The sequence below is a fragment of the Cuculus canorus genome, chromosome 13 (genome assembly GCF_017976375.1).
Source record: "Cuculus canorus isolate bCucCan1 chromosome 13, bCucCan1.pri, whole genome shotgun sequence".
NCBI lineage: Eukaryota > Metazoa > Chordata > Aves > Cuculiformes > Cuculidae > Cuculus > Cuculus canorus.
The window spans coordinates 12,223,728-12,240,700 of record NC_071413.1 but is presented as its reverse complement, the minus strand read 5'-3'; the positions used below and the strand labels follow the sequence as shown (position 1 = coordinate 12,240,700).

Genomic DNA, 16,973 nt, shown 5'->3' with positions numbered 1-16,973 from the left:
CCTGAAAACAGTGAAAAATAAATCATACCAGACTACTAAATCTGCTCTAGAAAAGGAAATGAATACTCAAGCCATGCTGCAAGGTGGCTGCACGGTCTTTTAAACAACAATTGAGGAACGCAAAGCTCATTTACTGTGACAGGCTGACAGCACTGAAAGCAGAAGTTTGCCACGTCTGCTGGAGTGCAGAAAGATGAAAACTCATGCTGCTTCTTGCTGGTACCAGAGTATCTTCCTCCTCACCAAGATAACCCTCTAGCTAGATGACAGCATGTTTCAATACCCATGTTTATTAAATCGCTCCCTATATAAACAAAATCTCCTAAATACACACAATGTCTGGCTGTTCTATCATGTTTATAAAGTCTACAAGGAAGCACACCATCAGACTCATTGCCCTCCAGGATGCTTTTCCCTCTCCCATTCGATCAGATGGATTTCCTATGTGACCAGTCAGGGTTATTTTATTTTGGAGGACCAGGCATAGAAGACCGATGGTTAAGGAAACCTTTGCAGGTATCTTTTACACTAGGCAGATATAACTAAGTATATTAGTCCATGAAAGGCAATCTAAAAATTTGATAACATGGTAGCCGGCATAATAAATTACTAATGGAAGGATTATAGATAAAGGGTTAAACGAAACACCTCTTCTCACTATACATTTCAGATCCTACAGAGTGATCATTATTTGATCCTCTCCAAACGCGGATATACATCTCGCTAATCACCTCATAAGAACCAACAGTGAAACACTGACTTTTCTGCTTCCTCCCTTGGCCATTACAATCGTTGGGATCTATCTACATGCATCAGAGGACCACAGGTTATTTTTCTACCATAATTATGTCAGTACAGCGAAACTTTAAAATATAGAAGACTTACTTCAAATTTCAGTTGCTTCTTGGAACCTGTGCGTGTGTCACTTTCTTTTTCTGCTTTCTTTTCATCTCCACTGCAAACTCCATCTGTCTTCTCTGGAGGCAAAGCCACTGCGATAAATACATTTAAGAAAAAACGCTTATAAGGAAATGTCAAGGCAGCCTCATATTTGCAAATCTGTCTTTATATTTAGGGTGAAATTGATTTCAGCAAACTTGTATGAGAGGATCATTATACTTGATTTGCTTTTGTGTTCACTACACTTCTGGCATAATTTCTGCAGACAATCTACCAACAGCTTTTGGTACACAGCTTCTCCTACAAATATCACTAGAGTCGCAGGAAGTTCAAACACGGTATTATGAGAATATAAATCAGCAGAACTGTTACTGTAAATAAGCTGAATATTTTTGTAAAATATTGAAAGTTTGTGACACATTGTGAAAACACATTGCATTCACCACCAGCAAATGAATTAATGAAGCTAAAATGAAGTCCTCATTCTGTTTCAGTTTCCCTCTTCAGGCAAACCTCACTACCCTCCAGAAAGATAACACTACTTGCCAAAAAGGTTAAGTTGCATTTTTTCACTTACCTATGAAAAAGTATATTTCCTGTTTGAAGTCAAAAAAATGCGCACTTGCATAATTCAATAGCAATAACAAAGAGAATCAATATTAACATCTATCAGACATATATCACAACATATCATAACGTACACAAGATATGTAACAGAAAGGGATATATATTTCTCATGTGGATTGAATGACAAATGCCCGGGAACTTAATAGTTGTGCTTTTGGCTCCTGCAGAGACACTCAGCCTTGCACATGATGAAACCCTGTATCTGAAGACAACTAATTCTCTATTCATTATGAAAATATACGGATTTCTTAACCCTACCCTCAAACATTTTAACTACGAATTTTTTTATACATCCATATACCTCTGCCAACACTGTTATATCCAAACTTCATGAGGAATAGCAGTAATCCCGCAGACTCCCCGAAAAATAGAAGATACTGGGAGAATGCGGGTCTTAAGTCAATATTTTTTCTCTTGCACTGCAGCACTTGCATTTACCCAAAGCCTTTATCCTAATGTTATGTAGGAACATGATCCCCTCTAGTCCAGGATGACCCATTTCAAACTGTGTTTAACTCTGTGGCTCTCCTGGTGTTTGGCAACACTGAGATGCTTCCCAAGCATTCTCACAGGAAAGAAGTCACTAGCATGTTAGACATTAAATATTAGCCATTTTTCAGCATTTTCTTTCACATTTAAAACAAAACAATTAGCTAAAAAAGTCCCCCAAACCTAAAATCTACCATTACTATAGCTTTATACTCCCAGATATTCTAAAAGCTAGGAGTTCTGCCACAATATTCACATTGTCACACTGCAGTATCTTGTATTTCACAGTAATATTTCTTTGTTTAAATTTAACACTGTTGTATTACTTTTTTGTTGCTGTTGTTTTCAAAACTGCGGCATACTATGAAAGATTCTCGATGTGCTCTAAAGAAAGGTGGAATGAGGTAGAAATCCTGACCTTTTGGAATCTCCTGACTTTGACGTTTATTTGCAGTTTTGATGTTACACTAACACCAGATTCCAGCCCTGCAGATGTAATTTGCATTGTACAAATGGCATTGATTATATACATACTCACATACTGATACGCTTTAACTTCTATTCTAAGCCATGTTAGGATTCCCTACACTAAACATAAACTACGCAGGAAGGTCAGCTGAAGGAAGAGAAAGCTCATTTCACATTAGTTTCTTCTCTTATCCTTTTATCCTGGTGTTACCAGATGAGCAGGGACCGTTTATAATAACGAAGATAAATATTACTTGCAATATAGAACTTTAAAGTATATCTCAAGAAAGGCCATTTGTCCGTAACTTACTTTGTCCATAAATACAACTCCATATTCCGGGAAGTTCAAATCAAAGGCCACAAAAAGAGGCCCATACACCAGAAGACAACATTTCGTTGACTACCTCAGTCCAGCCTAGCTGTTTCGTTCTAAAATTAACCAGAAGTGAAAAGGTCCCTAGATTTTCTGTGGCTCATTTGTACCAGTGATCGGTTTCTCACAGGCACGGTTCTAACGCAGCTGATAGCCCCCGCGAGGGGCTTTTGCAATCCTTCACAATCACCCTCTAGGGAACGTGAAACAAATGCAAGCTAAGCCAGTATGACCCCTAGCTTTACTGGAACAGTGGAAAACTGGTGGAAAAAAAAAAATCCACCCATTATCACACCTACTTTCAAATATATACAGCTACACAACGGCCAAAAGCCTTCTACAGTGGTCTTTTATCCGTTAAGAGACAGAATCCCAACTGACAATGGCATAGCAAACAATGTCAGGCTAAGAGCACTGAGGATCAGATCCTGCACAAGTGACTGTTCCCTGCCCAACAGTCTCTGCTGGGTTTTTTGTGTCTTGCAGAGCCTTCTCTCCCACCACCACCATGCTCTCATATCGTGCTGAAAGCTGCTGACAAATACAAGGAGCACTGGAGCTTCCCAGTCCATAGGGTGCTTCAGAGAACACCACCGACGACAGTTACACTCTGGTTTCAGGAATGGTCCTTCCAGTGGCGCATGTAATAACCTTTCTGGACGTACAGTTAGTGTGTTCAGATAGGAAGCTTTCACTTTAATGTATAATTTATGCAACAGAGGAAAAAATGTGCTCTGACAAATTAGTCTTCTCAAAAAAACAAGAGTTCAACTGTTGGGGAAGGAGGAGACACATCTTGCAGTACACTCCTTGAGACAGTTTAAATACTGTATGCCAGAAATTATCCTCTTTGAGCTCCGCTGACCTTTGATCTGAAGAACTCATTGGTCTTGCTGCTCCAGGGAATTATCCTTTGAAATCAGTTACTCATTTTGGAGCTCAGAAGAAATGGGGAAATCTGGTGATCTCATCCTGATGTCAAGTTTCATTCAGCAAAGAAAAATGAAATCTAAATGAGGAAACTTTAAAGGGGAATATGGAGGTATTTAAGTAATATTTATGAGTGATCAAATAATGTGTCTGCACATATATCCTCACATGCCATATCCAAACCCAATGAACATTTAAAAATACATACTGGAGTACAACTGTTTTGTCTGAGGAGGGAAGGATAAGTGTTTGGTATCTTGTTTCTATACTTAGTTTTGACTATTGACATGCGCTCAGTTTCATGAAGGATAAAAACACATGCTGAACCTACTTATAAATAAAATGAGAATGTCTGCTTGGGACAGTTAAAAGTGGCAGTTGGTAAACACAGATCCACCAGTGAGCAACATGCCAAGATTCAGATATATTCACAATGTGGACTTCCTTTCAGCTCTGCCAACGACATTCAACTAGACCAGACAAGATTGCTATCTCAAAGGAGTGTGGAGAATTAATAGACTTGTGTTTCAAAGTCTAGGCTATCAGAAATAGGTCCATGTACAATATGTCATCTGTGCAAAAATACTTACTCACCTCCCCACTCAAATAACAAGTCCTAACAAAGAGGACACTCTATATAGATGAATATACAGAGAAACCTACCCTTGTTGCAGGACACCACAACTGGAGGAAAAAAAGTATATTTATTGCTTCTCATGGGAATAACCATATGCTCTCAAAAACAATGTTCCCTAACAAAATGTTTCATGAATTGAAATACTGCATATATTTTCTTTATGATGTTCTCCTCTCTCGTTCATTATTAATGGCCTTGTATTTACTTCTATAACCTTAAGACACTATAAAAAATGTGTCTGGACAATATTTTAAATTGGAAAGACAATAAAGGAAAAGTATTAGCTTGGAAAAATTGTGAAATACCATTCTTTCATGAAAAACAAACTGACTGGCTTAAGTGTACTAGCAGATGTTTCTCTCTAAGATTGTTAATTACTACCACCCAATTGCTCGTAATTGAAGTGGGGGAGGAAGAGAATGAACACCAGTTTAAAGGTATTAAGACTCATCCCTGAACAACTAAGTCTTTTTTTTCAGGAGCTTATTCTTTCCTTAAAAAAGAAAGGGTTATCACCAAAAAAAATCCTAGAAATGAGGTTAAACTGAATGTTATGCTGCATGTATTTGAATAAGCACAGAATACTGATCTTCAGACAGCCACACCATTCTTCACTCACCTCCATCCTGCATCTCAGAATAAGGGTTGGAAAAAAACAGAGACAAAATATAGCTGCAGTCAGGCCGCAAAGTTACCGTTTAAACTTTCACCCTCAGTCAGGTGGCTCATCATTTCAGATTTCTCAAAGCCTTATTCAAGCAAAACACCATGCTCTTTAACAAATCATCTTCCTCCTCGAAGTAAGAACAGTTTCACTCTGTTTTTCATCTGTACTGAGCAATTTAGTCAGATGGATTAAGAGGATCTTGTAGCCAGAAACAGCAAAGGAGGCAACTCAGATGATTGTAGGTATCTAAATTACAGCTACCAAGTTCAAATTTGCACAGCAGTTAGAAGAACTCAGGCTAAAGACAAAGTACTTTAGAGCTGCTTAAAATGAACTACTTCAGAGCTTCTTCGAGATGACAAAAGGATTGCGATGGATCACAAGACCTCAACTCAGAAAGCAGAACTATGGGAGGAAGTATGCGATTCTGCAAAGGTAAATTACAACAGGACATTATCAGTGACCATTACCTTAACATCAGGGTCATTACTGTGTAATTTTTGAGAGAAAACAGAGTAAAGTTAAAATTGCAGAATTTACGAAAATGCCACCCATGAAAGTCAGCACCTGGCATACACGAAACCAAACCCTTTGAACTGAAATATTATTATTTTCTCCTCAGGTTGCATAGACTGGATTCCATGGCAATTCTCTAAAACTACCACCAGAAACAAAGGGACAGAATTATATGTACGGGGGGAAAACCACACACTGGAATCTGAGACTTGTGTGAGAGTAGGATAAAAGGAAAATTAAAAAATCCATAGATATATCAAGGCAAGGACATGAAGTCATAAGCATTTCCGTAACAGCTCAAGTAGAACTTCAGTAGCAATATTTGACTGGTGGATTTGAGCAAAGAGCTGGTCCAACCAAGCTCAGTAGAAAAATTCCTATCGACGTCAACAGGGTAAGGATTTCACTTCCAATTTGAAGATCTAGCAGATGCAAAACTTAGACAGAGACTATGAGGACCAAAGGGATAGAAAGAGAATTAACCGTATTGTTTTTCCAGAAGTCTCCAACATCTGAATTATCTGGTTCTGTCAACATTTTTTCATTGCAAATATAGTTTTTCAAACATAGCTGACATTCTTCACTGACTGTGGCAACAACCAGCGCAATAACAACTATGTTTGAAAATCCAAATTGAGAAGTTATCCTTTAATTAACAATTACTTTCACATCCAGATTTCACTTTTAAATTCTCCTGGAGGCCACGGAATAAGAAATATCACCCCATCAAGCAAATATTTCGGTTTTATTCACAGACTTGATTGAAATACATCTCTGATGGAGATTACTTTGCTTCAGCAAAGGTCCTCTTCTCCAGCAGCAAATGAACATGGGCAGAATAGGACCAGGAAGGGAGTAACATTCCTGTTCCACAGCCACCAGAATAAGCACATAGAAAAACAGGCTCGTCCTGGGTCACTGCCAAAAGCGTGTGCTCAACTTTCTCTGGCTGAAAGCTGAAGCTGATGAATCAGACACACCTTTCAAAATAACAAAGATCAAGCTGCCTTCTCTGAAACTTACTGTGGGGAAATTAATTGTCTGTCTGGGGTGGGTATTTCAAGCCAAAAATATGGAAAGAAACCATTTTCTTCTGTTTTACTGTTTCTTGTTGATAGTCACAACACAAATTAAATGTTCAATTGCATAACAGAGAAGGGGAAAAAAAAAAGATTCACAATGTCATAAGACCTACGCTGCCCATACCTGATCAGGGGGAGACAGTTAAGCGCAAAACAGAGGGAAAGTGACTCAGACCATGTGATGGCTTGCAAAAAAAAATACCCCAAAACAGACAACCAAAATGTGTTTTAATCATTCAGACATCAGATAAGGATTCTAATTCACAAGTCACCACTAGGACATTGCTGAAATGCTAAACAGAAATTCACTCAAATCTTCAGTCAACATTTTCTCTCCTGAATAAAAAGTAGTCAAACTCAAAGGTCTGTGCAACACTACCTCCTTTAAAGGCTTCAATTCCTTTTGCCAATCACAATAAACTGACAAGTAAGTATTTCCAAGCCTTGATACAGAATCACAGGTTTCTGTCTAGGTCTGGCATCTTCTTTTTTTGGCTGTTGGGTCAGGGTGGGGGAGAAATATTTTACTATCTCCTTAACAAAAGAAAGACTTGTACCAAAGACGCAGATCCAAAGGACAATACATTCTCTCTCTGCTAGCTAGAGCGTAACTCATACATGCTTAAACACTGAACCTAGATTTCTTACACTCTCTTTGGAGCGAGTTTGCTGAAGGGAGGGAGTTTGTTAAATTTTGCCAGATTATGATTCCCTTTCCCAATTAGTTCCCCAACTGGCTGTATTTCATAAACAGCAACTGCCAGATTAAATGCCTTACTTGACCATCTTCACCCAATACACTTTGATGTTCGGTTCTCAAGCTTCAAAATACCTTTTGGATGAAGATCAGACAGCACTAAACAGAATTACTAATTAATTAAGCAAAGTTAAATTTTAAACACTGTTTGTTGTGTTAGCCAAAAGCCTGAACAGAACAGTCTTTTTTTCCCCTTCTCATATGAGATCAAAGAAGATCATTTCTCCCTCCCCATCTTAGGAAAAAAAAAGAAAGAAAAAAAAAAGTGGGGGACTGAGGACAGGGGGAGAGAATCTCCACAAGCTTTGCTGAGAATAAATAGTTCAGGATGATACCTGTAGCAGCAAGATCTCTGTTTGATCAGTGGGCATATCAAAAGCCACATTAACAGAATGCAATCTGCTATACGTATCTGTATCATTTAACACCAGTAAGTACTTCTTAAGTGAAAACTGTCACTGTCATATGGACCACTTACCACCTTCTAACAGCATTACGTGTCCCTGGAGCTCTGAATGAGTGTTGAATTCTGTTGCTGAACAGTGACAGATGGGGACACCAACTGATCATTTGTAAGTTAAAGCAAAAGAAGAAAGAGCTCTCTTCTCTAAAGATGGCCATACACTGGTTTTGGATAGTGACCGGTAACAATTTTGCTTTTCTAAAATCCCTTCTCAGTGTAAGTTGCAGATACGCATGTTCACATAGGATTTTCTGCCTTACATTTTCTTTGCCTCTTTGGACTTTTTTCCCCTGAGATTCACAAGGGAAGAAAAAGAAGAAAAAACCTAGCCACTACATAACCTTTTATTCAAATGAAGGCTGAGTAGGTAATGTTATTAATAATGTAGGCTTTGATATCAACTCGCTTCCATCTAACTTAGATGTTTAATGGGAAAATCATGTTACCACTACCTCTGCTATGATAACAGGGCCTTTAAAGGTATCTGAACTGTAAGATTCATTTCATCAGAATTGCTTCCCAGGAGGAATAATGTCACTCTGACCCTCACAAAGCTAGCTTTTTATAGCAAGCAATGTTGTGGACCTGTATTGACCTGTATTGTAATGTTATTTTGGCTGTGATAAATCAGTTGCATATCTGACAACTCACTCATAGTTAACATTCAGTAGCAGGTTCAGTGTCCACATCCTCAGAGCACTGCATCTTAGTCTGAGAGGGTGGAGAATGGAAATTGAGCCACAAGACAACTGAAAAGTAATATAGTGACTAACAGGCCAGCATATACATGTGTATGCCCAAATATAGGTCTCTTTCCCTTCTCATATTTACATATGGGTGAGGAATGGTACTAAGCTGAAACATGCTGCAAAACATGCAGAGAAATAAAATTCATCAAGGCTTGACCCTACCACCTTATTTAAAGTCTACAAACCAGGATCTCATCACCAGAAATTACTCCCACAGAGCGAACACAGGTAACTGCTCACCGTAGTTAATAATTATAGTACACCCTAAAGACCATAACCAGAGATGGAAGTCCACTGTGCTACGTACTGCTCAAAATGCAGAAAAGGAGATGATCTGCAGCATGATTTGAAGCATGCTTATGGAAGGAACGAGCCCTTCCAGTTGCTCTAGAGAGCTCATGTGTTTTGTAACTCATAGTATCATAAAATAGTTCGGGTTGGAAGGGACCTCAAAGATGATCTAGTTCCAATTCCCCTGCCATGGGCAGGGACACCTCCCACTGGATCAGGCTGCCCGATGCCCCATCCAACCTGGCCTTGAACACCTCCAGGGATGGGGCAGCCACAGCTTCCCTGGGAAACCTGGGCCAGGGCCTCACCACTCTAAGGTGAAAAAATTCTTCCTAATGTCCAGTCTAAATCTGTCCCTCTCCTATTTACACCCATTGCCCCTCGTCCTATCCCCACAAGCCTTTTTGAACAGCCCCTCCCCAGTTTTCCTGTAGTCCCTTCAGGTACTGGAAGTTGTTATAAGGTCTCCTCTGAGCCTTCTCTTCTCCAGGCTGAACAACCCCAACTCCCTCAGCCTGTCCTCGTATGAAAGGTGCTCCAGTCCTCCGATCATCTTTGTAGCCTCCTCTGGACCTGTTCCAACAGCTCCAAATCCTTCTTGCGTTGAGGAGAGAGGCTCAAGAGACAGCCTCCCACTTGGAGCTTCCTCTTTGATGGAAACCCCTGCAATATCCTCCTAGACAGTGTCATTGTGGATTCTCATTCAAATGCAGCATCTTGAAACCTGGGCAGCAAAAATACTCGGCAGTGGGCCTGGGCAGCCGCCCCTGCAGGGGTGCAAGCAGGTGGGTGCTCGATGCATCTCCTGGAGCGCCCTGCAGCAGTCACAGAGAAGTTCATCTCAATATGGGTTTGCCAAGAACATCCTTCCACACCTGGAGGGCTCTGCTCTCAGCAAAGGCTCATTAAAATAACAAAATAAAAAAAAAGGAGGGGGGGTGTCTGCAGCACCACACTTTAGCTTTATGCCCCCAAATCTGCACAAGGGAATATAACTCCCTCTTAAATAAATCTTTTGCGCAGAGTTCCGGGCTGCCTTGGCCCTGGGCAATCCCTGATGGTGCTGAGCCCCGTGCACAGCCTTGGCTGCAGAGGCACAGCAAAGCTCCCTGCTCCTCCACAGCCCTGTGAAAATTTCACGGGTAGCAGCTCTTCTACTTCTGGATATTTTGTTTTACAACTGCTATTCCTTTCCTCTCTTTTTGTTTCCTTTACAGTTTTAAATCCTTTTCGGTGCAAAGTTGGGCACTTTGTGTGACATATTTTACTGGTGAAAGGACCTGAATTGTTGGATCAGATTTATAAAGCAAGAAAAACCTGATTACTGGTATTTTTATTTCTTTGGTAGGCTGGGGGTTGGGACTTTCCATCTAACAAGAGCAGCTGGACTCTGAGCTCTTTCAAGAGCAGAAATGTTGCTTCAGGTTCATTTCCACAACCCCATAGTGCTGCATTTATTATTTGCTTTTACTCACAAACTAGTTGTGGTTACAAAAAAAACACTCTTCCAAACAAATGACATTTTATCTTTTTCTCCACAGGAGAATAAGGTTGACTGCTACTTGTGCTTTGAGGTTTGGATATGATTGAGATGAAACATCTGTTATGAAAAAAAGGTGTGGGGGGGACTTTTTTAAGCTAAAAATATCGTGGCTTTTTTTTTTTTTTTTTCCACCAAACCTGAAACATGTGATGAAATTCAACTTTTAAAATACAACCCTGGAGCTACTTGAAACTATAAAAGTCTCCTCAGTATCTGAGGCAAGTCAGAATTTCCACTGTTCAAGCTGGGCTTTTATGAAGAGCAGACTTTAGAAAAAGCTGTAATCTGTCTAGGTAACAAAGGGCACTTGTTCTGCCTGGTGAGGTAAAACTTTGGGTTTCTGTAGCTACTGCGGCAGAAGTGGAGTTGAAGCAGACAAAAGCACCCTGACTGATACATACTTTGAATTTGGAACAGCAAACTGGCAAAAACAATATGTTTTCCACTGAAATTGCCTCTATAAGTCTGCATGTACATGCTTGTGTATTTGTAAGGTTCAACAGGATGACAGGCTGTTGTGTCTAAAGTATCCAGCCCAAAGGTTGAGGCGTCTCTCTAGTTTTACACCTACCCAACCATCTATAAATAACGATGGCTCCTAAATTCAATCCCAGCTAGATGGTTTCTACTTCTGAGTGCATGGCAGAAATGCAAGAATTATTTAATCATGTCATGAACTGCATCCTCACCTGAGGCTCCCTGGGATACGAAATCCCGACAGGGAGGAAAGAAGGAACTTACAGAACATCGGATCTAAGCAAAAGCCTACTACAAAAATCCACGCAAAGGTAGAATTCTGAAACTCGGGTGCCTGGCTCTGGCAAGGTCAAGTCAAAATCAAGACACCGGAAACTTAAGGAATATTCAGAAGTTGCAGCAGGACACACTGCCTATTACACACAGTAGTCAAGGTTTCTAAAAATGAATTAATGTTTCATGTGAAGGCAAGGAATTTGAAACAAATATACTCTCTTCTGAAATAGCAAGGGCCAAAACTCCTTTGAATTACAAGAGCACAAAACTGGAATAATTCCATGAACACCAGCCTGAGAATATTATCTTTGCCTGGAAATATGCTCTAGTTTCACATGGATGAAAAAAGAAAAAAAAGAAAGAAAGAGAGAGAGTCACAAGAGAGTCAGAGAAGAATGGCATTTTGACTCACTTTTCAAAAACATGTTTAATAAAACCTCTGCGAACTGTGGTCAAAGCTACAAGAAAAATAACTGGTAATAATCGTTGCTGGGAAATTAGAAGTAGAAAAGGACCTTTGTTCTTCGAGCAGAATAAATGAAACCACTGGTATTCATCATGTTTCCAGAGAAATTGTTTTCAAACTCCTGACTTGTTCCCATTTTTCATTCTTTGTTCTTAGTGGTGGATGTCCTGGGGCAAAGTTCATTTTAGTCCTGCTGCACATGTACAGTAATGGAGATACCTCTGTACCATACACACCAGATGAGCTGTGTCTCACACACACACCAACAGTTAAGCCAGGTTTATCTGATGGTAGACCTTGCCTCCCAGGTTAGTCACCACTGCAGAGCCAGGAGAGCAGGATGTGCTGACAGACGTGGCAAGCTGTGACCCAGCCACCGCGGGCGGTGTTCAGGGTTTGACAGGCGTACGCATGCAGTGGGCAGCCAGTGCAGAGCTGTGCACCGGCCTGCACCCCTGTACACTCCGTGTGATCGCTACCCAGCCTAAGCTAGACGAGCAGCTCACCCAGTTACGCCTACGCACGCTACAGCTCCTTCCTTCTCCAAATCACATTGACAGATCAAGGGAAACACCATCAAGATTGATGTGATGAGTCTTGATTACTGAGACCCAGCCCTTTTGAACCTCATGCACGGAACAAGAGTCTTATTGTCATGGTACCCATTTCTCACCCTTATCTCAGTCCTGCTGCTTCTCTCACTGAGCTGAGCAACCAGTTGGGTGCCACAGTCTGCTGCCTAAGCTCCACCGTGATGCTTTGGTTACCTTCAGGATGTGGAAGGCAAATGCAAAAGCTCTGCTCCCTTTGGTGAGATCTCCTTAAGCTACGTACTTTTGCCCTCTGACTGCCCTGCTTCCCACACGCACCCCGATTGCCTGCCTCTTACAAACGACAAGAGAAGCAGCTTGAGAGACTTATTTTCCACAGGTTTTCAACAGTTATATCCACAGGTGACCTTTTGCCACCTAGCAAACTAGTTCAAGACTCGAGAGTAAATTAATATTGTTGATTCTTTTTTTTAATGACCACTCAGAAAGATCATTAGCTTCCCTGTGAAAGAAGGAAAAGTTGCCATTCTTAGGTAGAAGGAAAAAGCATGGAAAACCAGTATTTTTTTATAAATACCTAGCATGCATATAATATTAAAGCTTTCCGTGTTTAAGGCGTTAATAAGGATCAACTCTTTGGTTTTTTTCAGGTATTTGTTCACTAGCTCGGTTTTCTACTTAGATTTTTTTTTATATATACATTACACACAATTGAATTAATATTTGGCTTTCTTCAGCCATCATAAAGAACAGAGACCATGTGTAAGCCCAGACGGTTGCCTTGTGTACAATACTTTGAAACCCTCTCTCTGTCATTTTGTAAGGAACAGACACAGATACAGGAAATCCCGGGCTCTGTTCTCAGCTTCGCTATTGTATCGTTGACCCAAACGTGTAACTTGCTTGTGTTCAGGAATAACAACTTGCTAGCAGTGTAGAATGATCTGAATACAGAGACCAATGTTTGACTGTTACTTACAGCAGGTATGTTCTTCCCAGTCTAATATAGAGCATTAATAACCGAGAACAAAACTCTCAAATCATAGCTAAAACACATCATCTATCACAAAGTGCGGCAGCAGCAGTAGGAGCTGGTGGGTTGTCAGCTAAAGAGAGCGATACTCTAAGTGCAGGGAACAAGCGTGGTATGAGCAGCAGAGCACATACTTTCCTCACAGCAGTGGCTCAGTCTGAGGAGGAAAACTCACCCTTCGAGGTGACATAACAGCCCACTTTTCACTACCTTTCTGTGCTCTGCTTGCCAACATGGGTGGGAGCTGTTAGACACTGTAAAGGTCCATTTGGAAACACCTGGAGATCACTAACTCATTACACACAGGGCATGGACAAACATCGGATGGCAACGGTCTTTCATCACTACTGACCTGGCTGCAATTGAAACAGCAGCTCTAGAAGTAAAAGCTTCTGATCCAAATACCAACTGCCCTCAACTGGAACAGCTAATGTTAAGAAACACTTGTACAATTCTATATTTTTTAATTTTTTTTTTAAAAAAAGTGACTTATGCCATAAGATTTTCCTCCCACTCATGGCAAACAGCCTACCTGCTTCTTATAATTTCCTGGATCTGTGTGTATGACCACAGGAAAACTTCTGCTAATCCTACCAGTCTCATGTTCTTTGGTGACTTTTATTCTAACTGCCAAACTAAGCAGTTTTCTCTTGGCACGCTCCGCTGCTCCTTTTTTAATCTCCGCCTCCGCCCCCCCATGTTCCTTGGTACTCCTTCCAATTCACAGTAACCAGCTTATCAGCTTCCAGCCCAGGCAGCGACTAGCTGTTTGCCAGATAACGGGGGATGATGCCAGCGGGTCATCCCAAGCTGAAGATACATTTTCAGAGTTGTTTCATGTCATATTGAGTAGAAGGAAAGAGTTTAGCAGAAACCTCTTGACAGCCAAAAAAAATAGAGCCAGGGAAGGCCAGTCTGAGGTGATCACATAGCATATACTCACGCACAGAGCAAATCTACCGTAAGTGTGCAGGATTAGCAACAAGTCGTTAAAATGCAGAGTTCCCATATAACATCTCAGAAAGCTGACCACAAGAGCAATTTTAAGGTAGAATTATTATCACTCTGTTTGCAATGTCAGAGATGGAATAGGTATTTGGTTTAAGAATATGACAGAGAAGGGACCTTCATTTTCTGCAAAGCACCAAAGCCTGCATCGATAGCATTAGGTAGGTAATAACATCAGTGCCGAGATAAAGCAACTTTGCCTGCATGCAAAATGCAGTCTGTATCTTTTCTATAAGTACACCAGAATTTTGTGTACATTATACACAGAAAATTAATTAAGTTTCAGAAAATAAATAAAATAACCATCATAACTGAAAACATTAACTAGAAAGGAGCACGCAGTTTGAAATAACTACTTCTTACTTCCCATTCATAGCTCAGCCTAGCAACAACACATGAATTTAGGGCTAAGAGATTACCAAAACATGGTAAAAACTGTCTCACAGGCAAAGAGAAGGTGGAACTCATCACGGTGGAACTCTGTTACCTATGCCTTTGCTCCTTCTTGACCACAGATTCCCTGTATGCTGGATGGAGGAAGAAGAGATGAAGGACTGACTGGACATGCTAGCAATATCTTGAAAAACATATAATAATAATAATGCACATAATTAATTATTTTTCTGCTTTGCTGAATACAGCCTGCCTTAATTGAAAGTTTAGAAACTCCACAATGTATTGTAAATACATGAAAAGTGCTAGCAGTTTTTTTACAAAGATGATAGATTTCTTTTTTTTTTTTTTTAGCAACAATATCTGCTTTGAACTCTGCTGGAGGGCTCTCTTGTTATTCATGGGAAAGAAGATGACCTGAATAATTTTGTCCTTTCTGGTACCAGATGAGGGAACATCTTACATCTAGGGATTTGGATGCCTTTAGTTTGGGAAACACATAAAAATACGGGTTTGTTGATTCAGGTCAGGCTCTGTCACTGCTTTCAGCAGGACTTTGGATATCATGTTCGGATAAGGCACCAGGAAGGCTTGGATCTTCTCCAGTGTTCTGTTCAGAGAATAGTAATTAAGACATTACCCTCAGCTGACAAATGAAACGGAATAGATTGCTATCAGCATCAGATACAGCTCCTCTGACAGGTACAGGACTAGACTGACCTCACAGAGATGCAAGTTTTCTGGTTAGCAGAAACACTTAAGTCATACTTTTCAGGAGAACAATGACATAAGAAATCACATTATCACATAACTAATTGGAGTGACAGGTTAGGAAACTTCTGAGCTTCAGGACTGAGGGGAGAACTTATTGCTCTCTACAACTACCTTAAAGGAGGTTGTGGAGAGGAGGGAGCTGAGCTCTTCTCCCAAGTGTCAGGGGACAGGACAAGCGGGAATGGCCTGAAGCTCCAACAGGGGAGGTTCAGGCCGGACATCAGGAAAAAATTTTTGACAGAAAGGGTCATTGGGCACTGGCAGAGGCTGCCCTGGGAGGTGGGGGAGTCACCTTCCCTGGAGGTGTTTAAGGGACGGGCGGATGAGGTGCTGAGGGGTATGGTTTAGGGAATGTTAGGAATGGTTGGACTCGATGATCCAATGGGTCCCTTCCAACCTGGTGATTCTATGATTCTATGATTCTATGATTCTAAGTGATAAGACGCAGGAACCCCATTTTGTGTCGTAAAGACATGAAATAGTCAAGATAAGAAAGCTCTCCTCATCTACAGGCTTTAGCTGTGAAAATTTAACAGAAGGCCCAGGGAAAGGAGGTCAAAAAAGTTCTGGAAAACAAGAGAATGTCTCTTGAATGATTCCTTAAAAAGCTTACCTATGCTTGAAGAGCAGAGAGAGAACTTGGACATAGTTATTGAACACACTAATAAGCAGATATCTTTCTGAGTCTCCTGCATGTTTCCATGATAGAAGAGTGACTTTCTGTTTGATGCTACAACTTAATTCCTGACTGTCATTTTAGCTTCTCCACTGAAATGAAGTGAAAAATACTTCCCAACGTGTGTGCTGGTTTTGTGACTTCTTCTAGAGCCACCTCCAGTCATGCAGTTCTGGCAACCTATTATTCTATCTAGGGACAAGGACAAGAAAATGCAAGCTCTTTTAATCCTAGACATGAAGAGGGATTAAAGCAAACACTTCCTGTGCAGAAACTGCTGGACAAGAAAGTTCAAGCATGAGAAGTTCGTACATAGCAGACTGTACAAGCCCTGTAAGCTTGGCAAGAGGAAATCTCTGAAATGCAGTGGGAAAGTACTGCCAAACTTGGAATGGAAGTGACAAATGAATCCACTACAGAACCTATATCCAGCATGCTCAACTGTTCAACATTAATGAAAGAGGAAGATGGGAAAACAGTAGGAGTAATATAAGAAGAGACTGAGGTTTCCGTTGGTGCCTCTTATCTAAGGAAATGACTGACCACATAAGAGAAAACCCAAAAATTTCAATTTACTGATTCGCTCAGCAGCAAAAACAAAGACAGGTGCTGGATATAATAGACAATACTGGTCAAACTGTTTCTTTCTGCACAGCACTCAGTAAACAGTCACCACTATTGAGTTCTAACCTCTTGTCATGCAGCAACATTGAGTCAACAATCCGCTCTCATGGCTTAATGCTTTTGATGTTTACTTTGTTCTTTCTATAGTTCAAAAGAAAGCACTAATGCACCAGTCCTCTTACCAAATACAATCTTAATCCCAG

The 16,973-nt window shown here is 40.5% G+C and overlaps 1 protein-coding gene across 2 annotated transcripts in view; it reads right to left on the bottom strand.

The window, feature by feature from the left end:
• The window catches only part of NKD1 (NKD inhibitor of WNT signaling pathway 1), a 113,305-nt gene that overhangs the window by 23,914 nt on the left and 72,418 nt on the right, over positions 1-16,973 (bottom strand). For both annotated transcript variants that reach the window (XM_054078918.1, XM_054078917.1), the window contains exon 5: positions 886-992. In XM_054078918.1, the coding sequence (XP_053934893.1) occupies positions 886-992 (107 nt within the window). The remainder of the gene's footprint in view (positions 1-885; positions 993-16,973) is intronic.